General features: G+C 34.9%; 1 protein-coding gene across 1 annotated transcript; it reads right to left on the bottom strand.

Moving 5' to 3' along the window:
• Positions 1–605: 605 nt before the first annotated feature.
• thumpd3 (THUMP domain containing 3) lies at positions 606–24,770 on the bottom strand. The gene is made up of 10 exons (XM_056459767.1): positions 24,700–24,770; positions 24,300–24,479; positions 21,511–21,588; positions 20,637–21,089; positions 9,381–9,511; positions 6,954–7,023; positions 6,558–6,673; positions 5,164–5,268; positions 3,369–3,492; positions 606–955 (listed from the first exon to the last, which is right to left on the bottom strand). Exons 2-10 carry the CDS (start codon positions 24,474–24,476, stop codon positions 758–760), a joined length of 1,452 nt encoding a protein of 483 aa, XP_056315742.1. The 5' UTR covers positions 24,477–24,479; positions 24,700–24,770; the 3' UTR covers positions 606–757.
• Positions 24,771–25,399: the final 629 nt, after the last annotated feature.

The following is a 25,399-nucleotide window of genomic DNA, read 5'->3' as shown; positions in this document are numbered from 1 at the left end:
TTTTTTTTTAAAATGCATGTGCATCTGTTGTATTTTTACGACTGCAACCAGGGCAATACTGTAAAACCCTCAACTATCTACTCAAAGCCTGTGCACATCCATTACTACAGACATTTGATTAGCCAAAGACAAAAATTAGGGAAAGATGAAGCCAAGAATTTCCATTTTACAAAATAATTTATAAAATAATTGTCTTCTTAAAATAACAGTGGGCCACATAAAATAAAAACCCTTCTAATTATTCAGTTTTTGTTTTCTCAATTAAAATGTTTGGAGGTTTAAAAGTCATCTAAATCATTTGTCATTAAACAGTGTGTAAAGCTGATGCTCATATAATTAACAAATGACATCACTTTACTACTTTTACGTACTTAAAATGAATTTCATTAGCCTGCATATCAGAGCAGCTCTTCAGTGTTCTCGTTATAAGACTATGCATCGCTATTTTGAATACACACTGACATAATATGGAAATACGTAATTCTAATGTAAAATAACATCCCTAACTGATGTCCTAAACGAACCAGTCATAGTGTTAATAATCCTAAAACACCTGTCAACAACCCCTCACTACTGAACAATAAAAAAAGATGACAAGCACAATCTAGAGTCCAACATTGGAAGAACATTTTTATTATCTTAAACTCTAGACATCCAAATATATCTCAAGTCAAGTTAATCATAAAAAACAACAACAACAACTAAAACAAAACCTCAGGAATTTGAAAAACTTGCCAAAAAAAAGAGAATTTGCCTGTCAGTTTTCAGACAGACTCGCATCACCCAGATTCTCCTTTTGTGCTTCTGTTGCTGTATGAGGCTCCGCTTTATCTTCTGAACGTGTGCCAAAAATGACATCCGTCCTTTTGAGCACAAAAACGCCAGCATGCAGTCCTCCCACATTCACCCAAACAGTGTGCAGTTTCCTCCACAGTCCCCCCATCTGCAGCAGAGCCTACAAACGACAGTTCAAGTAGGTAATTATGTGGTTATTATGATCTTCGCCTTGATTACATAGAAGAAAACATTAAGTAAGACTTCACAGATAGAGATGTTACTGTAGTATTGTTTATTACTTTCAATTGTCCTTTTGTAAAATCAAAATTCTGTAAACAGTAGTGCACTTGGAACTAAACATCAACAAACATTGATAAATTATCAATGTATCCTAAAGTTAAACATTTGACTTGATTGAATCCATTCAGCCAATTCCTTGTTCTGATGGGGTCACATTTAGCTTAGCCTAGCATAATGAATTAAATCAGATTTGACCATTGTCTGGTTTAATGATGATGACAATCTTCACTTTACATGAGAATAAGAAAACAATGGTGTTTGACACTCACAGTATGGTCTTTCCATGTACTGGACTCTTATTATTCAGCTATTCCTACTAGGTACAGCCAATTTTTTATTAGATAGCACCTTTAAACCTAAACTAAGCATTAATAAAGCTACAAAAGGTTTAAGCCAATTACAAATGTTCGTAGTGAGCTGTGTTTGCAATAGGTGCGTTCGACTTCATGCAGCGCTGCGCAGACCGAACGAAATGTGTCTTAAAGCGGTGCATGCTGGCTAGAAATTTTGTCCGGTTTGACGCTGCACATGTCACATGTGGAATCAAAGTACTGCGACAGTGCTCCGAGATTAGACGTCTTATTCAGACGGTGCAGCATCTGAAGAGTGACTGCAGGAACTGCGATGACGACACCGATATTACGCAATTGGCTGGATTCACCGCATGACAACAACAACGTGTGTTTTAGGTTTATTATTGGACACATTTCCAGTGAAACAATTTACTTTTTATACTTTTTATTTGTATACATCATGTATATTAAAAGACTACAAATATTTTACTGCAGCAATCGTCTTTTTTTGTTAAATAATTTGTTTATAAAGGCTAGATTTTTTGCATAGATTTATTTTTTAACAATTTCCATACAGACCATTTATTGTATTCAGCTCCATAAATGATTTGAATTATATTTATTTTAGTAAATAACCAAATTTTAAAATAATTTCTAAAATAATTTATATATTTATAAAATAATTTTATCTTTTCAAGCCGTTTATACATTGATATATATTGCTCTTTCTGTGAAATTTCTACTAAAAGTGTAGCTCACTTATTTTTGGAAATGGCTTTTTATTCAATCTTTTTGGATTAATGTGAATGCTTTCATTATCCAAAATAATTTTTAATTAATTATATTATTTATAGATGATGTTATATAATGCAAGTTTCTGTATAAACCTTGTTATTTATATTATATCCATAAATGTAAACCCCTTTGTAGAATATTCAAACAAAAACTGGAACAGTATTAACATACCATACAACATTTAATAGCATAAAGAGTGGTTTAAACTCCTAGAATTGTTGCTTATTGCTTAGTTTAATAGGCCTGTTCATTGACATCTAGTTCCTTTTCATGTACCCTCTTCCGGTCTCCCCTTACTTTTCTGATTATACTTTTGTTATCGCGTACTTAAATGTAATTAATAATTGTAACTCTTTTGCAATAAATAAATAAATAAATCATACTATGTGATCTACCATCATGCAGCAAACTATGAGCCCTGAAGCGTCCAAGCATGACCGCCTCACTTTTAACTCCGCCCCTGCCTGCGCTCGGCTAATCTCGTTGATTTCTAGTTGCAGCCATGCTTCATGTTGAACGCTTCTATTGATTTCATGAGACATCTTTTTCAGAAATATAATGAATGTAAACACATTTACAAGGCAGAAATAAACACTGCTGTTGAAGCTAAAGATTAAGAAGTCGACTTAAAGAAAATATTAGTACAAACAAATCAACTAATTTTAATAATAAAAAATGAACAAATCTTTGGTGAAAACAAACAAAATTGAAATTGATAAAAGAGAAAAATACTCTAAAAATAAATAGCAATCATTTAAATAACAATAATTGTTTTTAAATAAACTGTATTCTTTGTTGATTGAATGATCTATGCTAAGCTAAGCTAAAAGTTCTCTAGCAAGACCTAGTGATAAGCTTAACGGATTAAAAAATGGTAAAACTCAATAGTTTACCTTTAAGAGAATTATAATATGAGCCTAATCTCAAAAAAGTGGAGTGGTACTTAAAGAAATATATGTTCACTATTAGTTTACAGTATATTGTTTAATATATTACAATAATTCTAGCAAATAAGGCAATTCTATGTTACACGATTCCTAATTCATTGAAACTGACTAAAATAATCTGCAATTCACGAAAAGACCAGGAATTAATCTCTGTGTTTTTGTGACCCATTTTCATTACAACATTAAAAAATGTCAAAATAAAATAACTACATTACAATCCAAGAATGATCATTTTGAAGAGTCAAAGTAGCCATACCTTTGTGAAGCACTTTTTATCTTGAGTCAGCAAAGCAGCTTTTCCTGTACCTGGTTTACAAACTCGAGCCATTTCTCGAAGACATAAAGGGTATAACTCCCAGTTCTTCTTCCTGGACCCCACTCTTAATTAAAGCACACAGACAACACACATGACAGTTAACTCGGTTTATGGATAGCATGTTTAAAAATAGAATAACTTATGGCAGCGAAACAATTCTACATTTTTATGCTTGAGGCAAACTACAATGACATAATAGGGATGCTCATTTCGGTTAATTTTGCCAACCGACAACTACCGCTCGTTAACCGAATATTAACCGTTAACTAGTCAGATTAATATTAAATGATAATTTAATTTAAAAAAATTGACATGTCTATTTTGTGTCTGACAAATAAAATATTGCATTTTAAAATACTGAATTATTTTAACATGCGAACATATTAACATCAGAACATAACAACAGAGCATCTTCACACACCTGCAGTGTTTCCAACAGCATTGAAAAAAGAATAAACTAAATAAAAAGAATAAAATAAATAGTCCTGCCCTAGAATTACATATTTATATTACAAAACGAAAACACTGAATGAATCCTTTTTAAGAGCCAGCATAGGCTGTTTTTATCCACATCTTATTTTTTCTGCCGTCAAATAAAAATAGCAGGCTACCTCAAATCGATCGTTCCACAGAAAATACAGTTTTAATACAAGTCCTTAGTTTAAAGATTGTCTTGAGCATCACTTTACCTCAGAGCTTGTGTGCTTTTATTTCCTCCCTAACTCACTGCGTGTGTGAACGCTGCGTGTGCTGAAAGACAATGACAAGGCTCATATGTTGACTTTTTGTAAAGTATAGGCCATTATAGCATATAACAATTTTGTTGTTTACATGATATTGCATTAATTTGCATACATGTTTAATAAGCTATAAAATAAAAGCCTCGGTTTGGTGACAGGTTATCATTATACAAAAATCAAGAAAATCTTTTGATTTGTTTGATTCATAGATTATGTAGGCTATTTTAAAAAATGGATGTTTTTTAAGAACTTTTAATAACTGTAATTTTCCAAATGGAAAAAAGGTTGGTTTGCTGGTTGTATACTAAATCATCACAGCTATAGCCTATTTGTTGTGTTTATGAGCGATGCCAGAGTGTGCTCTGAAGAAAAAATCCAGACTCTCTGACTTGTGGCCGGCTTGTTTACAAAGCAGAACACATTTCAGAAAGTTTTGCTTTGTTGCTTCTTTCTCCAATTGTGCAAATAAACAGAAGTGTTTATGACACCAGGAAAGAGGCAATCAGCATCAGTGCTGGTTTGGCATCAACTCGTCTGGGTCAAACTGTGACCAGCAATATTGTTCTTTCATTTTGCTTCTTTGGCAAAATATGTCTGTAGGCACGTGTGGTTGCACATGGTACCGTCTTGTGAGTTAACAAATGTGTTGCACATTTACTGTATGCAGCCAATTTTAAAAAATTAAAATAATATTTATTAATTACTTAACTGATACCATTAAATGGTTGAAAACGCACCCTTTCAGTTAATGGTCAATCGGTTATTATGAGCATCCCTATGACATGCAATGTTTTATACTATACATAATTATAGTGTTTCTCAGTGATGGGTTGCGGCTGGAAGGGCATGCGCCGCATAAAAATGTGCTGGATGAGTTGGCGGTTCATTCCGCTGTGGCGACCATGGATTAATAAAGGGACTAGGCCAAAAAGAAAATGATTGAATGAAAATAGTTATAGTGTAAAGATTTTACAGCTACTGAAGTCTGTCAGTACCTCTTTCCAAAAGGCATGTCAGTGATGATGATGTCCACTGAACTGCTTCTCATGGGCAGATTGCACAAGTCCCACTGCACAATGTCTAAGGGCAAGCCCGAGGGGCTATAAATAGAACATTAGACATAGCAAGCACTACAACTGAAAGTTTTTTTTCATCGCGTTCTGACACAATAAAATTTTCATGTTGGGTCCATCAGATTAATTGTTAATAAATAAAAGGATTTTAAATGAAAAAGCAATAAAGTAGGGTGATGTCCTTTCAGTATTTACATTTATTTTAATTTTTTTTTATGAAACCCTATTTTTTTCATTTTTACAGAATACCTACCCATTTATATAAGTATCTAATGAAATATATACACCCACCGGCCACTTTATTAGGTGCACTAGGTATATCGTACTAATGTTATGTTCATGTCATTTATTTGGCAAATGCTTTGTTGATGCCAGAGGTCAGAGGAGAACTGAGACTAAAATTTACATAGGCTCATCAAAATTGGACAATAGAAGATTGGAAAAACATTGCCTGGTCTGATAAGTCTCGATTTCTGCTGCTACATTTGGATGGTAGGGTCAGAATTTGGCGTCAACAACATAAAAGCATGGATCCATCCTGCCTTGTATCAACAGTTAAGGCTGGTAGGGGTGGTGTAATGGTGTGGGGGGTATTTTCTTTGCACACTTTGGGCCCATTAGTACCAATTGAGCATCTTGTCAATGCCACAGCCTACCTGAGTATTGTTGCTGACCATGTCCATCCCTTAATGACCACAGTGTACCCATCTTCTGATGGCTACTTCCAGCAACATAACACACCATTTCATAAAGCGTGAATCACCTCAGACTGGTTTCTTGAACATGACAATGAGTTCACTGTACTCAAATGGCCTCCACAGTCACCAGAGCTCAATCCAATAGAGCACCTTTGGGATGTGGTGGAATGGGAGATTCGCATCATGGATGTGCAGCCGACAAATCTGCAGCAACTGCGTGATGTTATCATGTCAATATGGATGAAAATCTCCAAAATTTCCAGTACCTTGTTAAATCTATGCCACAAACGATTAAGGCAGTTCTAAAGGCAAAAGGGGGTCCAACCCAGTACTAGTTATGTGTACCTAATAAAGTGACCGGTGAGAGTGCATAAGTGCTAAGAAATAGTTGCTTTTTGCATTTAACTGGGGCAAAAATGACATAGATCTACTAAATCTACTAAAAGCTAAGGACATATACAAAAAACGCTAATGAAAATTCCAAACTATTTCAATGAAATCAAATTATAAATTAAATTATAAAAAATTCTTTAAATTTAGCGTTAAGAATAATAACACTAAAGCAACACTTACAGAATGGTTCCAAAAAGTTTACAGGTTCATGATCAAAAGCCTTACCTTCCTCCATCCTGTGTTTTCTTCAGAATATGCTTGATATTATTGACTGATCGGCTGACTGCTGTGCCATTGTTGTCTCCAGCTATAAAGAATGAATTCTGCCATTCCATAGCTCCCTAAAAGAGATTTTTAATAATATTTCAGACAGAAGAGAGAGAGTTTTGAGTTTATTGGCACATCAGCACTCTGGCTATTTCATGGCAAAAACCAAATCAAATTTACAACATTTTATAAATATCACTTTTCTATAATAAAAACTATAATGATAAAAAGACGTCAACAGCATTACATAAGCTAATATACATAAATAATAATACATAAGATAAAAAGTATGTTTTTATGTATAAAAAGTATGTTTGCAAAGGTGTTGATCAGTTTAGTTAGAATTCTACAAACCTCCAAAGGTATAGCTCCTGTTCCACACATGGGATCTACAATCACATCTGAAACCTGTGGCTTGCAAAGTCTGAAAAGTAAAAAAAAACCAATCATTATAGTCATAGATATAATTGTTTGTAAAGTTTTACATAAAGGATTACTTCTCCCAAAATTTTGAATTGTGAATTTTGAACCCTCATTTTGTTCCAATCCCCTGAGACCTTCATTCATCTTCAGAACATAAATTAAGATATTAAGAGTTCTCTTATCCAGACAACAATGGTCCCAAGTCCTTAAAAGGAACCGAAAACATTGTCAAAACATTCCATGTGTCTTCAGTGGTTCAACTGTAATCATGTGAAGCTCCAAGAACAATTCTTTGTGGCAAAAAAAGCAAAATAACTTCAGGGTGCTGGTTTAGTATAGGAAATATGACATTTGCGTGTTGTGCTGCTGACTCTAATGGCAATAAATCGTAAATGCACACCCAGGACCTGTCGTGGGAGAAAAAAATAGAGGCAAACAAACTCATATTTTTATTTTTTGTTGTTGTTGTTGTTTGCCGCACAAAAGTGTTCTTGGAGCCACAACAGAAGTCACATTGAATGTTTTGACTTTTTTGGTTCCCTTTCTAAACTTTAAATGTTATGGGGCGGTTCCTGTCTATGGATGATGAAGGATCACTCGGATTTGATCTAAAACATCTTAAAGGGCACCTATGGTGAAAAATCTACTTTTCAAGCTGTTTGGACAGACATATGTGCATGTATGGTGCATAGACCGTCATATTGGGGTGATATAAACACACCCAGTCCTTTTTTTTTTCAATTTAGCAACATAAAAACGGTGGACCAATTGGAGCGGTTTTCAGATCGACCGCAACTTTACGTAGGAGTGTGGTCCCCACACCCACCGAATTGATTGACAGCTGCACTTCATCAGCACAGCCGCGTGTCAGAACAATTATAAAGGAAGACGCTTCAGTCCCAGGTTTGTGGACGTTAAATCAGGTTTATTTAGTTCATTAACATAACAGATATCCATACAGCAGTGGAGATTAACCTGTATCCTGTCACATTTGCGTGCAAAAAGAGTGCAAAGCTAAATGGGCGCTCTGTCTGTCTGTCTGTCTGTCTGTGTGTGTGTGTGTGTGTGTGTGTGTGTGTGTGTGTGTGTGTGTGTGTGTGTGTGTGTGTGTGTGTGTGTGTGCGCGTGTGAACTTTGTGTGACCCTGCCATGCAACTGCACAATAAATACTAATTGGTAGAGTTCTTACTGTAGTATTTCTCACAAACGCTACGTGAGATCTGCTTCCTTTAAGTCTGCCTGTTGTCTGACGCTGCCGAGAGAGGAGATTAAGGCACGCAGAAAGGCACGTAGAAACGGTGGGCGGGGAGGACTAGCCTTAAAGAAGCAGTACACCAAAACCGCCACCCAGTGAAAAAATGTATAAATAGGTATTTAATAAAAGGTATAATAAAAAATCTGATGGGTGTTTTGAGCTGAAACTTTACACACACTTTCTGGAGACACAAAAGACTTCTGAAAAAAGGGCTAACCTAGGTGCCCTTTAATTTGTGTTCTAAAGTTGTTTGAAGGTCTCGGAAGATTGAACCGAGATGTTAGTAAGAATTTTCATTTTTGGGCAAACTAAGCCTTTAAGAGCTTTTAAATAATTGAATGCCTCCTCAATTGTAAGTTGTTTGGGACAAAAGCATCTGCTAAATGACTAATTGTAAATGTAAAACAAAACACAAATTCAAAAACCTTCAGGTTTATGCAATATTTCTATCAATAAACTTTTTTTGCATAGCAAGGAATGTTACTGGTTATGAACTGAAATTGTTGCTTGTGAGTGAACTATGAATGTGCCTCTCATTATTGCCAAGATGCAAAAGGGACATACCAGTTTGGGATGTAAGTGAGCTTTGCTATATCTTGTGCTCATAAAATGGTGTTTAGTATTGACTTTAGACAGGCAAATTATACCAACAGAAGTGGTTAAAAGTAAGAAAACTGGTATCTTTACACTTTTATTTTCAAACATACAGATGTTATGTTCATGTCGTTAAAGACTTTCAAAGCATACTGCACAGTTGTGCTTGGAGAGTAAAACTTTAATACATACATTGCATATGTGCTAATACAAAGAAATCTGCTTATTCCCAAATATGCAGGAGATTGTCTGCTAAGCATATACAAAAACAGGCAATCAATTTTACTGAGTGTTTTTGTTTGTCTATGATGTATTTCACATTATAAAATAAATCCCATATTTTTCATAAATAATTTTGTCCGTTGAGTTCAAATAATTTAATAATGTAATGGTTCCCTCTTAATATTCTTACATTCTCTCAATATAACAATTGTAAATGAATGAAACGTGTCAATAAAATGTTCTGGCTGGCTGTTGGTGGTGTGATGCTTTACAGGAATATCACTGACCTAAGCATGCCATAAGCCAGTGTAGAGCGCAGAGTTGTGGGACCAAAGTGAGTGATGTTTCTCCTATGCAGACTCTCCACGGTGAGAGCAATGCCAACCACAACTTCATTATTGTGGATATTTAACAGCACCTATAGGAGAAAAAACTGACATATTATTTAAGATACTAGTATTCATCTTAAAGTACAATTTAAAGGCATAACTAGGTTAATTAGGTTAACTAACTAGGCAAGGTATGGTAATTAGGCAAGTCTTTAGCTGTGTTTCATTTCAAAGGCTGCACCTTCCCAAAGAATGCATTTGAAGGGCGCTGCGTTATTGAAAGACTGTCTCATTTCCAAAAAATTTGAAGGCTTCTTCTAATGCAGCCACAAAATGAGTCCTCCGTTTTCCAGATAATGAAGGACACAACCAGTGGATCCTTCGTGGCCTCGAACATCCCAAGATTAATTGCACGCTGATAACGGCAGGACGTTTTTAAAAGAAAACTTCGGATGAATTAGGTTTAGTTTACTTGGATATCTAAACACATGTTAAAAAAGAAAAAGAGTATGAAATGTCTATGAAATTACTAAACGTGATTTTATAGACAGTTTACATTTTTATGTGTACATAAAATGGATCAAAGGAAATATATTTCCAGCTTCTGTAAACCTTGCTTTGCCTTCAGATTGCTTAAAATATGTTTTAAAAAACTTAGAAAAAAGCCATTACAAATTGTATTACTGCTAATTAAGGGCAGCTAGTATTTTTGCTAGGTGATGAGGTCTGTCCTCTGTAGGCTAAATAGTCTCATTTCAAAATACTTTGTTCGACTTGTGTGGACTTCGAAGGACTCACCTTTGAAGTCTTCATCCTTTCTGAAATGAGACACAGCTATTGTATAACAGTGGTTTGTTCTATAGACAATCGAAAAAATATATATATTGCTTAAGGAGCAATAATAATATTGACCTTAAATTGGTTTAAAAAAATTAAACTGCTTTTATGCTAGCTGAAATAAAACAAATAAGAAAAATTCCTTGCATTATTAAACATCATTTGGGAAGAAAAAAATAAAAATCACAAGAGAGCTAATAATTTTGACTTATAGTGATGCAATCACTATTTTAAATCACTATTACCGGCATTTGTATTTTTAGGTCCTGAAATTTACCATAGTTGTTTTTTTAAGTTGTGAATAATTCAACTAAAAATATTTCACAAATATTTTCATGCTTAAATTCAAAACTTCATATTCACCTTCCAGAATGCACTTCCAAAATGTATAATATTCAAATGTTTTTGAAAAATTTTCTTCCATAAATTCAGTGGTTCAAATTTTAATATCAATGTTTTAATCACAACTTTATTATCATGGATATTTAAAGTCTGCATGAGGCAGAAGCTGCGACAATTTTTTTCCCCATATTGTGATGCAGTTACTAAAGAAACTGAATATTAAATGAGAAAACAGTGGGCATGGCTTGTTTTTCTACTGCAAGCTGATTGGATGTAGTAAAGTAGGCATTTCATTCAGAAAGATCAAGAAAAGGGTTTGGGGAAAATCATTACAACCTAACAGACTGCTCTTCTTCCCCATTTCTGTTTGTTGTCAAAACTGACAGTTGGAGGGGCATGGTTAACAATATCTCAGACAGACGTAATCTAAGAATTTAATTGAAAATAAACAAGAAGTGCATTTTCAAATTTCAATTAAAGATTAGAAGGCTAAACTTTTTTTGTCTTAATGACATGCACAGATGAATTGTTCACCACAAAACTAGCAACGTGAGCTAACAAAATCAATACTGTAAGTTTTGATTTCAGGTGTACTATTTACAGCACAGTAAATAGGAGAAAAACATATGTTTTTGATACAATAACTATTTTTAGTACTGTAATGGATCACAAATCTCACAGTCGGATCACATTATGTTTTTTTTTGTCACAGATTGGACCATTTTTCAAATCAGTCAAAAAGGGGAGGAGACAAATGTAATTTGCTTTCTATTTATTACAAAAACAGCACTGCAAGACACTTTTAGTTTTAACAAACAGTACCTAGAACCTGTAATTTTATTAAAAATAAAATGAAGAAATAATCAAATATTTATTATTACATATTTATTGCCACATCAACAACTTATGGCTATTTCATGGCCAAATGGATATACATTAAAAAATTACATGATAAAAACAAATTGGTATTATACTAAAAAAGTTACTTAGACAATTATATAAAATTTAAATAGATAAAATTCAGAGAAAAATTTATTCAAAGTTAAATATGATTTTTCAGTTCTATTTTTGATTAAAAAAATGTAAAACTCTTCCTGGTGGTACCTTTTTAAAAATGTCCATCAAAGTACTCTCCTTATAAAAAGTTTGTCTAATAGAATTTAAACTTCTACATTCCAACAAAATATGTTTGATGGTAAGAGCAGTTTGGCAGTAATTACATTTAGGTAATTCTTCGTTATTTAATAAATATGAATGCGTCAACCTAGAATGTCCTATTCAACATCTGGTATAGACCACATGATCATGCCTGGACTCAAAATTAAAATTTGCTAAATGTCTTTTATTTATTTCGGGTTAATTTCATGTAATTTGTTGTTGATGCAGTTGTCCCATTCTTTTTGCCATGTTTCGTTTATGTACAAATTGATGGTGGGTTTCAAGTCCTCAGGAGGAATTAAACATTCGGTCACATTCAAGGAGATAGCTTGTTTTGCAGCTTCATCTGCCAGTTCATTTCCACCTAGTCCCATATGACCTGGAATCCAACAGAAGATAATGTTGAACTTCTGATTTTCTAGTGTTGTCATTTTCTTTAAAATCATGGACATTATGGGGTGATCACACTTAGAAGCTTCAAGTGCTTGAAGACAGGATTTGGAATCTGTGCAGATTAAAAAGTTACGATGCTGTGTCCTTTCCATTCGATCTAAAGGCATATTTATTGCATAAGCTTCTGCTGTGTAAATTGAACTTTCTCCTGTAATCCAAGTACCAAAGGCATCATCTTTAAACACTTCTGCTGCTGTTACTCCTTTGTCTGTTTTTGATCTATCTGTATATGTGGGTTCATGATGAGGGAGACTGTCTGTTATTTGTTTGAATTCTTGTTTGTATTCATTTGGGTGAGTCAAGGACTTCTGTTTGGTTAAGTTCCATAAGATTCTTATTTTCGTGTTGCACCAAGGAGGAATATGGCTCAAATCAGGTAATAAGAGTTTTTCCATATTAACACCCATATTCTTCAGGTGGGGTTTCATACGTATTCCAAAAGGACTGATATAATTGGGTCTGTCTCCATACAATTCTAAATATTCAGGGTGAAAAACTGAAGGATAAGCTGGGTTACCTCTTTTTGATTGCAGTTGCAAATTTTAAACGTCGTCTTTTAAGGGATGGTTCTTTTGCTTCAATATATAAACTTTGAACAGGCGATGTTCTGAATGCTCCCAATGAGATTCGTAGTCCCGTGTGATGTACAGTGTCCAGTATTTTAATGTAGGATTTTCTAGCGGATCCATACACTATACTTAAATAATCCATTTGGGATCTGATCATGGTTCTATAAAGACGCAGCATTGAAGTACAATTTGCCCCTCATTTTGTTGTGGTCAGAATTTTAAGGATATCCATTTTTTTCAAGGTTTTTGTTTTTAGTAGTTTGATGTGTGGAATAAAAGTAGAGCTTATTATCCAAGGTGAGTCCAAGAAATTTCGTTTCCTTTACAATTTTTATAGGTTCTACTTCCAAGAAGAGACTTGGTTCTGGGTGAAGAGAACGTAATTGACAAAAATGCATGCATACAGTTTTTGATCTAGAGAACTTAAATCCATTTTGTTAATACAAAGTTGCAATTGTCTTTCAATAGTATTCATGTTTCTTCCTCTGTAACAGATGCACAAATCATCCATATAAAGACTACAGAATACATTTAAACCAATAGCATTTACAATATTATTGATTTTGATGTTATATAATGTAACTGATAATATACTTCCTTGTGGCACACCAAGTTCTTGAATATATTTATTTGACAGAGTTGTTCTTATCTGAACTCGAAAACACTTGTTTGTTAAAAAAAGAGATAAAAACAGGTAGATGTCCTCTAAAACCAATTTCATACAAGTCTTTTAAAATGCCATATCTCCAAGTGGTGTCATAGGCTTTTTTCAAGTCAAAGAATATTGCTACAGTGTTTTCTCTTTTAATAAAACCATTTTGCACATAGGATTCTAGTCTTACAAGATGATCTATTGTGCTTCTTCCTCTTCTGAATCCACACTGATAATTACTAATATTTTGGTCCTTCTCCAGTGACCATACAAGTCAATCATTTATCATTCTTTCCATTGTTTTCCACAGACAGCTGGTAAGGGCTATAGGGCGGTTATTATTGGCATCTGAGTGGTCTTTACCTGGTTTAGGTATAGGAATGATTAAAGATTCTTTCCAACAAGATGGTACCTTTCCAGATGTCCATCTATAGTTAAAAATATTTAAAAGGAGATACAACACATCATAGGGTAAGTGCTTAAAAGTGCTTAAAAACTGTTTAAGTGCTTAAAAACTGATAATGGATTTTATCACGACCGACTGCAGTGTCTTGTATTTTTCAAAGCTTTTTGTAGTTCTTTCATTGTAAAGGATTTGTTGTATATTTCGGCATTATCAGAGGAAAAGTCAATGTGGTTTTGTTCTTGTTGCATTTGTATTCTTTGGAATTGAGGAAGACAATTTTCTATGGATGAGTTTCTTTCAAAACTTTTTGCAATGTTGTTGGCAATTTCTTGTTCGGTAGTTAGTTGGGTGCTACCACTATTTATGTGACATATTTGTGATCCACCTTCTTTGTTCATCAATTTCGGATCATATCCCAGATTTTCTTAGTTGGCATCTGTGATGTTAAATTTGATATATATTGTTTCCAGCTCTGTTTCTTGGTTTCATTAATAGTCCTTCTTGCTTTTGATCTTAATATTTTCAATTTAATGAGGTTTTCATTCGTAGGATGTTTGTTAAATATTCTTTCTGCCTTTTTCCGTTCTTTGATGGCCTTTTTGCAGTTGTCATCAAACCAGGGATTATTTCTTCGATATGGGTGTCCTGATGTTTTTGGAATGGCTTCTTCTGCAATTTCAATCAGTTTATTTGTAAAAACTTCTATTAAATTATGGTTTACTTGATCCATTTCTCTGTATTTCTCATTGCACTGTATTTCAAAACTGCACCAGTTTGCTTTTGTAAGGTTCCATCTTGGGGTTCTTTGTCTTTGAGTACCTAATGAGGTAATAACTAATGGAAAATGATCACTTCCACTTAGGTCATTCCAGACTTTCCATGAAAAATCTGGAGCTATTAAAAGATGACAGAGTGTTAGATCAATGGCAGTGTAGGTTCCATGTCCTGGGTGCAGGTATGTATATGATCCATCATTTAATATGCACAGGTTATTTTTTTTAAATGAAGTCTTCAATTACTTTTCCCTTTGAGTTCCTGTAGCTTCCTCCCCATAATCGCATTACGGTTGTTTAAGTCTCCCATGAATATGGCTGGGGATGGTATCTGCTGTCGTAGATTATCCATATCTTGTAAGGTTATAGTAACATCAGGGTGGATATAAATGGAACATAAGGTAATAACTTTGTGGAGGGTTACGCATAATGCAACAGCTTGCAAGTTGGTATTCAATGTTACATAACTGTGAATTATATCCCTTCTAACTTCAATCTTAATGCACTCTGTCTCACTGAAACCTGGCTGAAACAAAATGACTATATTAGTTTAAATGAAGCAACTCCTCCAGGATTCCTATATAAACATGAGGCTCGTCAAACTGGTTGTGGTGGTGGAGTTGCGTCAATCTTTAGTGATATTCTTAATGTTAATCAGAGAAACGGACTTATGTTTAGCTCCTTTGAAGTACTAGCGCTTAATGTTGTCCTTCCAAACACTATGCAAAAACCTATGTTATCTCTCGCTCTAATCACCATATATAGACCCCCAGGACCCTATGTCAATTTTCTAAAAGAGTTTTCTGATTTTATCTCTGACTTACTAGTTAAAACTGATAAAATACTAATTGTAGGGGACTTTAACATCCACATAGATGACGCTAACGACACATTAGGGCTCGCGTTTATGGACTTAATACTTTCACTAGGGATAAAGCAAAACGTTATTGGTCCAACCCATCGCCTAAAGCATACACTAGATCTAATTCTGTCTTATGGAATTGAGGTCATTGATGTAGACATTATACGACAAAGTGATGATATTACAGACCACTACCTCTTACTATATAAGCTGTGTTTACCTGAAATTAGCAGATCCGCTCCGATATATCGCCCTAGTAGAACTATTGTTCCATCCACTAAAGAGGAATTTATAAATAACTTAGCTGATCTTTCTCTACTTCGAAACGCACCCGTAAACACAAATGACCTTGATGTAGTAACCAGCAGTATGGATGCCATCTTTACTAGCACTCTAAATACTGTGGCACCCATCAAACTAAAAAAGGCTAGAGAGAATAAAACTACACCATGGTATAATAGTCATACCCGCGCTCTCAAAACAGCAACCCGTGCCCTGGAACATAAATGGAAAAAAACTAATTTAGAAGCTTTTAGAATTGCATACAAAGATAGTATGTCCAGCTATAGGAGGGCTTTAAAATCTGCCAGGGCTGAGCACCTCCGCAAACTGATAGAAAATAATCATAACAATCCTAGATTCTTATTTAACACCATTGCTAAATTAACAAATAATCGGTCATCTTTGGAACAAAACGTTCCACCGCAAATTAGTAGTGATGACTTCATGAATTTTTTCAGTGATAAAATAGAAGTGTTTCAGTCAGGTTTCAGAGCTCATCACAGTACAGAAACTGCATTAGTGAAAATAACCAACGATTTACTCTTAGCTGCTGACCAAGGGTGCATCTCGCTATTAGTTCTACTCGATAGTGCGGCATTTGACACCATTGACCATGGTATCCTTATTAATAGCTTAAAGTCTACAGGTGTCCAGGGACAGGCCCTACAATGGTTTAAGTCATACTTAGCTGACCGTTACCAGTTTGTGAATATTAATGGGCAGCCTTCACAAATCAGCCCAGTAAAATATGGGGTGCCTCAAGGATCAGTTTTAGGCCCTTTGCTGTTTACAATATACATGCTACCCCTGGGAGACATTATTAGAAGACATGGGATCAGCTTTCACTGCTATGCAGATGAAACTCAATTATATATTTCAACTAAACCTGACGAGACGTCTAAATTGTCCAAGCTAACTGAGTGTATTAAAGATGTTAAAGACTGGATGACCAACAATTATCTTCTCTTAAACTCAGACAAAACAGAATTATTACTTGTTGGGCCTAAATCCTGTACACAGCAGATCTCACAACTCGACCTACAATTAGAGGGATACAAAGTTAGCGTTAGCTCTACTACAAAAGACCTGGGTGTCATATTAGACAGCAATTTAACTTTTAAAAATCATATATCCCATGTCACAAAAACTGCTTTCTTTCATCTGAGAAATATCGCTAAGTTACGAAGTATGCTATCCATCTCAGATGCAGAAAAGCTAGTCCATGCTTTTATGACTTCTAGGCTGGACTACTGTAATGCACTGTTTGCTGGCTGCCCAGCATCCTCTATTAACAAACTTCAATTAGTACAAAATGCAGCTGCCAGAGTTCTTACCAGGTCTAGAAAATTTGATCACATCACCCCAATTTTATCCTCCTTACACTGGCTGCCTGTTAAGTTTCGTATTGAATTTAAAATATTGCTTCTTACATATAAAGCTTTAAATAATCTAGCTCCTGTTAATCTAACCAATCTTCTGTCTCGCTACAATCCAACTCGCTCTTTAAGGTCTCAAAACTTAGGGCTTCTGGTAGTACCTAGAATAGCAAAGTCGAGTAAAGGAGGTCGAGCCTTCTCATTTATAGCTCCTAAACTCTGGAATAGCCTTCTTGATAACGTCCGAGGCTCAGACACACTCTCCCAATTCAAAACTAGATTAAAGACCTATCTGTTCAGTAAAGCAAACACTCAGTGCACCACTTAGCGGGCTTCCACACAGGTTCTGCATCTTGTTGATATACATTATGAACAGCAGCTACGCTAATTATTTTCTTTATTCTCCATTTCCACCTGGGGATACTCTTCCCGAGGCCCTCAGACTATGCAGAGTCACTGATTCGATCCAAGACCAACGACGAGATGATCCCAAGGTTTCCATATCCTGGACCAGGCCGTATCCTGAGCAGCTACTGTGATGGTCATGGAAGAGTGAAGAACATGAGACTGATTCCTGTGACGCTCCAGAGACAGACGAGTATTCGCTGAGGCCAGCTTCCAGCCTCCGCCGCTGAGACTGCAGCTCTGCACAAGACGTTTGGCCAGCGGAGAAATTAAAATGATCGTGCCCAACTGAGCCTGGTTTCTCTCAAGGTTTTTTTTCTTCACTTCCGCCATTAGTGAAGTTTTTTTTCCCTCTCCGCTGTCGCCACTGGCTTGCATGGTTCAGGATCTATAGAGCTGCGCATCGCTGGATTTGCTCTTCAATATTTGGACTCTCAGTAGTGATTATTAAACCAAACTGAACTGAGCTAAACTGAACTGAACTTAAACACTACAAATTGAACTACACTGTTCCTATTTACTATGACCTTTTATGTGAAGCTGCTTTGACACAATCTACATTGTATAAGCGCTATACAAATAAAGGTGAATTGAATTGAATAACTACTATACCTGATCCTCCTGAAGGTCTATATACATTTCTACCAAATGCATTAAATATTTTGTCATTTTGAAAGGTTATTTTGTTATTTGGTTCTAAGTGAGTCTCTTGTGGGCAGAACGCAATAGGGTTAAAAACTGTTGATAGGTGTTGCAGTTCAGCAAAATTTGCTTTCAACCCTCTGGATTATGCAGTCCTTCATATTTAGGTAGGTAAAACAAGAACAGTTCCTTTGTTGTTACATTTCGGGGATAAACATCTGCTTCTGGAAGTTAGGATCTCTTTCATTTCCACATCTTTTGGAGTTTCTGGTTTGTGGCTTTTTTTACTTGAACTATTCTTTGATGACTGAGCTGTAGTGTTTGTTTGTGTTTTCCTTCCTCTTGATGAAACGTTTGGTTCCATTATCTGGCGTTGATCTTCATCCATTTGAGTCTGGTTTGGAAGCATTTTGGGTTTTCTTTTTATTCAAGTTTTGGTTTTTGTTTAGGCATAGAGGTTTATCATTATTTAACCAAGTCAAATCTGTTTGGCATTCTATATAGTTCAAGATTGGTTTTACCACAGATGCATATGATCGTTTGAGTTTAAACACTGGGGATTCTTCAATCTTTCTTCTTGCTTCTGTATAGCTTACTTTCTCCGTACATTTAACTCTTTGAATTTCTTTTTCTTTTATCCATACAGGGCACTCTTTTGATGAAGATGGATGGTCTGCTTTACAGTTGCTGCATTTTGCTGTTTTATTACAGCTTGGTCCATGTCCTTCTTCTCCACAGTTGGTACATAATGGTTTATTTTTACATCCTGCAGAACCATGTCCAAATTTTTGACAATTGAAACATCTTAATGGATTTGGGATTAATGTGTTGACTGGTACACTCTGGTATCCCAAGTGGATCTTTTCTGGTAGATGTGGTTTATTGAAAATCATGATGTAGGTTCCAGTTTTGATAATCTGCTCTTCTCTTCTGATTGTAATTCTTTTTACATGATTTACACCCTGTTGCATTAATTCCATTTGGATCTCTGCCTCATCCATGTCTTGCAGCTCTCTAGAACGTATTACACATTTACTACTGTTAAGAGAGGGATGATAGAAAGTCTTCATAGGTACATTGGCCAGCATATTTGCATGCATCAAGAGTTTTTTTTCAAACATTCAACTAGTATTTGTCCAGATCTGAGTTTTTTCATATCTTTAACTGTTCCTGCAATTCCAGAGATACCTTTTTGTATAGCAAAACCTTTTTGTCAGCGGCATTTCTGTTTGGGTTGATTCTAGAATTATGAATCTTTGCCAAGTATCACCTTTTTGAGGAGTCATATATCCATTCTATGAGTCGTCATCTGATTTGAGTCGTTTGGGGTTTTTTGTGTTTGCCATATTTGTATAAATTTGTTTCATTACTTCTGCTCCTCACCCACCTCGGAGCCCAAAAAGGGGATGCATAGAGCTGTGGATATCCTCCAGTTATGCATCAAGGATACAGAGGTAATATACTCGAGTAAGCGGAACAAAGTTCACGTTCCTCGATTGACCCTTAAGCCACTGTCTTACAAAGTAAGTCTTAACCAGCCGATTGATTGAATTGAGCCCATCCAACCTCCCGTCTATGTAAAGTTGGAGCCAAAGCACTGTGTTGGTGTTGAGGAAACTGCAGTTACCCACGTTCCTCAAATGCCAGGATCTCTTTCTCCCCAGACACAGGTTGCAACTCACGGCAAACAAGTCGCCCTATTTGTCGCCTTTTACAATCAGCAAGGGGGTGTTAGGGACATATTCTACCCCGGGTCCCCACAGGGGAAATAATCAAATAAATAAAAATAAATTGTTAAATATTCAGTACTATGAAAAATACAATGTTATTACTACTGTTGCCGATAACACTAAATGTAGAAATCTAACATTATAATTTAATACTTTAATAATTTTAAAAAATTAATATAATTTGAATGAAAAATTGCGTTTTCAGATTTGAATGCTGTTTTAGTGTGTGTGTGTGTGTTCAAATGTTTTTTTTTTTTTTTAAAGTAGCCAAGTGAACTGAACTGCTCAGGGGTGCGTTTCTAAAAAAGAACTGCTATACAACTGAAGTTGCAAGTTGCGTTATTACAAACATAGTTAGTTGATTTGGCATTTCCCAAATCCATCGTTCCAACGAATATTCGTTTAGCTTACACTGAATGCATTAATGCAGGCTAAACAAGTGGTGACAGAAAACACTTTAATGAAACCCACCACAACCCGAAAAACCTACCACAACTTCTTTCGTCATCATTATATTTTACAGGAAAGCCTAAATGCTTTCATACATGTAATTTGAATGACGCGAGAGGCGATCTCTCTGTAATCGTTACAAATTTAGGATCAATCTACCAGTAAAAAATGTATTAATCCGCGAGTCAAGTGCGTTACGAACCATGGGTTGTGATCCATTTTACACCCCTAACTATTTTGGTAAAAAAAAAAACTTTGCAGAATTTCTGAATCTCACCTCAACATCAAACTTAGTCATATCAGCTTTCCACTGAAAGAACTCCTGCACGGCTCCTCCAAAGTCTCGCGCAGCATCGTTTGAGGTGAAGCAGTGTTTGTCTCCGGCTCGGCTGCAGGTCACTCGAAACTTAAGAGGCATCAGCTCTGACTCCTGATCTTGGGGTTCAGAGGATTTGTCTTCCTCAGAGTCGTTTTCTAGATGAGGAGAAACATCTGCTTGGTTCTCCGTCACCTCTAGAGTCTCACAATCCTCCAAGAGCTCCTCTGGATCAGACGGGACAGTATCAGGGCATTTAGCGATAACATTGTCGCACTGATCTGACTTTGTGGGGTTGGGTCTTTTCCGACGTCCTTTCTTCTTTCTTATGGAATTGTTCAACTTCCAGACTTCTAAGGCATTGGTCCAAGGTAGCTTGGTGGCGAGTTCTTGCCAATCCAGTAGCACTTCCTCCTATTACAAATATTACAGAATAAATGACTTTCAGTGCTAAAATGATAATATTAGAGTGAAAACTATTCCAAGTGTCCACTGAATTACAATCACAGATTAGTACATACATTAAAACGAAATCCATACTAGTGATTTTTTTAAAGATTTTAAAGAAGAGATTAAAAAGTGTTTATTTTTTTTTCTCAAAGAATTTCATCTGGTCTTTCACATCCATTTATTTATTGGTTTTCTATTAGTGCCAGAGAAATGTATCATGTTCTTAACATCACAATGCGATTTAATAACTACATAACATGAGTGTGGTACCCTAGTTTTAAAACACTGAAAAAAATTAACATGCAAATAGGTATTATATAAATTTCAGAATTCAAAAACTAGCTATCGACAAAAACCACTAATACTACAAAAACATGGTACTTACCTTTGTGGCTTTAAATTGGTAATCTTCATATTCATTTACCACAACAAACAGATTGTCTAGAGACTTCAGGTGATGTACCTTTAGAAATTAATACATGAATATAAAAACCATGGGACAAATTAAAGGCAATTAGACAGTAGAGGTTTCTTTCATGTAATTACACACAGATTTTGAGTTTAGGGCTTTTGAGAATTTTCTTTAAGCCAAAAACAGCATAAAAGTAGTTTTATATGAGAAATCATTGTATTATAAAAACACGAAAGCTCTGAAAAAATGCAGTTCAAAAACGAAAGATTTCTCAATTTTGACTTTACTACTCAAAGCTGTACATGAAGTAGTATTTATGTTAATTCCAATAGTACATGAAGATTGACCTTAAATCACTGGTGTAAATTACTGTTAATTTTATTTGACTGTGTAATTCAAAATGCTTTATGGGATTGAAATTCTTGTCCTAATTACAACTGTTGGAAAAATAACAAAAATGCTTTGAATTTTATTATTTCCCATTCAATTATTATAGGTGCCCATTGTTGGGCAAAATTTTTTTCAGACTTCCTCTTTTAGTGTGCGTGCTCAAATGTTTTTTTTTTTTTTTTTTTTAAGTAGCCAAGTGAACTGAACTGCTCAGGGGTGCGTTTCTGAAAACCATTGTTAGCCAACTGAAGTTGCAAGTTGCGTCATTACAAATATAGTCAGTTGATTTGGCATTTCCCAAATCCATCGTTCCAACGAATATTCGCAAACTGCGTTGCAAACTTGTATGCTTGCAACTACACCTGTAGTTAGAAACATAGTTCCTGGCTGTGTACTACTCCCAGTTATCACCCCTATGCCATATTCGTTTAGAACATTCTAACATTTAAACTTGGAATTATTTTTAAAACAGCATTAAAGTCATCTCTCTTAGGTGTAATTTGCTTTTAAAGTATTTTTAAAGTTCAGTTTTAGAGTTCTTCATGTTTACAATTGCGCTTCCTTCACAGTGCACTTTGAAAACATTGATGTCATTTTGAACACCGCCTTGGCTCATGACGAAAGCTATAGGAGACCTATTATTTAAAAGCGGAATTTATGTTACGTCTCCAAAGCTTGTGAAAACAAAAACATAACATACGTTAATACTTTTAATTTAAAGTACCTTATTTAATAAGTATCTGTACTGTATATACCATAGGCCTGTTGGTTAGAACACTTCTGAAGTAACCTTAAAAATAAATAAATAAACAATATCCCACTTAATAATAATAATAATAATTATTATTATTATTAAAGTAGGATTTAAAAAAAATTTATATTTAAATGTATTTCTTAATAAATAGCCCCATTATTTATTTATTTATTTATTTGATTTATATATGATATTAGAATACGTGTTAGCTTTTGTAAGTGATTTTATGTTTTAGAATAGAGTATGTAATGTTCTCAATAATATTTGTAAAGGAAACATAGGCCCTACATGTTCCATTTACATATATTTTAATTAATATGGAACACAAATGCATGTTTTTACCAAAAATAATATTGGATTTTTTTTTATGCGTGTGCGTGTAAAACAATGTAACTTGCACAAATAAATGACAGGGTTCTTCTCTAAAGAAGTTGTTACCACCCTGTTTAGAGCGTCATTATGGGCGTTTTACGTTATAACTAATGTGGTTCAAACCATGGATCTGCGACAGAGAAACTACGGGTTTTGGGAAACACTCGTCACTACATCGTTCTTTTCCCAATCGATGCATCATACTATGATAGTTTAGCCGCGGGTTATGTCGTTGTTTGGGAAATGCATACAAAGGGTAAAGTAAACTATTTTTCAAAAATCCTAAATAAAATGTCAACATAAAAAAACATCAAAATTTTATTTGTAGAATCAACATTGCTGAAATGTGGGTGCTGCAAAAGGTCCATATTTATTCAAAGTCCAGAAAAAAATAACAAAGACTTTCATTTATGTGCTCACTAAAGTATTCTTGTAGCATTTTAATATTCCCAATGAACCACTAAAAACACATGTTGACTGTTTTGAGGATTTATAGTACCTATCTGGACAAGTCAGGACAAAATCTCCCCATAATGATAAACTCCAAAGATAAGCAAAGGTCTCAACTACTGACAGAATTTTTAATTTGGGGTAAAATATTTTTTTTTAATGGCCTTTCATTTCTATTGTTTGGTTTAAAACTTCTTTAGAAACCTCTTTTAAAAAGCATTATGTTTTACATTTACATTTAGCAGACGCTTTTATCCAAAGCGACTTACAAATGAGGACAAGGAAGCAATTTACACAACTATAAGAGCAGTAAAGTCTAAGAAGCAAAGACCATTTCCAGCCTGGTCTTAGCTGGTCAGGCTGGAAAATGACCAGCTAAAACCAGCTTGACCAGCCTAGCCAGGCTGGGAGCCCAGCCAAAACCAGCTATGTCCAGCTTAAACCAGGCTGGTCAAGCTAATTTTAGCTGGATTTAGCTGGTCATTTTCAAGCCTGACCAACTAAGACCAGGCTGGAAACCAACCTGAAAATGGCCAAAACCCCTCTAAAACCAGGCTGGTCAACCAGCTAAAACCAGTCAACCAGCCTAGGCTGGATTTTTTAGCAGGGTGCTGAAAAAAACATGAGCATTTATGTATGCCCTTACAATGCAAAATACCACAATTTAGGGGAACATGGTGGTACCAACAACACATGTGACACAGAATGATAGCGCACAGACACTTATGCTAACCTAAGAGCCTCGTTGTTGTTGCAAACTGACAGATTATGTGAAAGAAACTTTAGGCCGACTGACCTCAATGAGCTTGTCAGTTGTTATATCGAAATAGATTCTTCCTCTGTTTTTGCTGACTCTGGCAATGGCCCCGAGCTTCTCCTGAACCTCTTCTGCTGCCGTGAGCTCGAACCCCGTCGGGACGGTCGCTCCGATGGTCACAGTCTGATCAGTGTCCTGCATTATCAACACCCGCATTCACTGCAATACAGCGCATTAATCACAGTTACAACTGGCACTACTATCGGTTAAGTCTTCGTGATGATGTGATTTACTCAGACTTCTCTACTTGCTACTTATCTAATTTATGTGATCATTTAAATAAGTTTAGCCGTTGACTTATTAGTTGACTTGACACAGTAATTACAGTAACAGTACATCAAATGTAAAACCCCAGAAAGAAACACGCAGCAGAAGTTACCTCATCTTCTTCTGGTGTCATTAACAGTGGTTTACCAACTGACATTACTGCATTACCGCCACCTACTGCTAACACGCTATCGGGCTTCAGGGATTTTTATTTATTTATTTATTTATTTATTTATTTATTTATTTATTTATTTATTTATTTTCTTTTAAGACAAGTTTGACAAGTTTGTAGCAATATTTGTTTACAATACAGAATATGAAAAAACATGACAATAAATAGAATAATGAAATAGAATTGACAAGTCACATGTCATACATGTCAATGAAAAAAGAAAGAAAGAAAGAAAGAAAGAAAGAAAGAAAGAAAGAAGGAAAGAAAGAGAAGAAAAAAATAAAGAACATGAAATAAACTTGAGGGTAAGACATTTAAGAATCAATTACAGTACATAAATTAAAGTCATTACAAAATTAAATAGTCCTGTTTGCTTTCTTATTGTTAGATAATAAAATTAAATCTAAATAATGACTAAATTCTTGCAAAATAAAAAATTAATAAAATAGGAAAATATGGTTTAGTATTAGTAAATTTACATTTGTGAATATGGAATTTACAAAGAAAATAAATTAAATTAATACCAAACCAAGCATTTTTCTTAGTAGAGGCAGATTCATAATAACCAAAAATAATTTATTTAAAAGTAACAGAAACATCTTGCTGTATATTATCATTAATAATTTATTAATTAATAATT

The sequence above is a fragment of the Danio aesculapii genome, chromosome 6 (assembly GCF_903798145.1).
Source record: "Danio aesculapii chromosome 6, fDanAes4.1, whole genome shotgun sequence".
Lineage (NCBI taxonomy): Eukaryota > Metazoa > Chordata > Actinopteri > Cypriniformes > Danionidae > Danio > Danio aesculapii.
This window is presented reverse-complemented; position numbering and strand designations above follow the sequence as displayed.

What these genes read in the sequence shown, in the direction of transcription:
- thumpd3 (XM_056459767.1), bottom strand. Translation starts at nt 24,476, where the DNA reads ATGCGGGTGTTGATAATGCAGGACACTGATCAGACTGTGACCATCGGA. An exon ending in CAACTGACAAGCTCATTGAG is followed by an intron (nt 21,589 to 24,299) that starts GTCAGTCGGCCT and finishes TAATTTCTAAAG; the next exon opens with GTACATCACCTGAAGTCTCT. An exon ending in ATAAAAAGTGCTTCACAAAG is followed by an intron (nt 956 to 3,368) that starts GTATGGCTACTT and finishes TGTCGTTTGTAG; the next exon opens with GCTCTGCTGCAGATGGGGGG.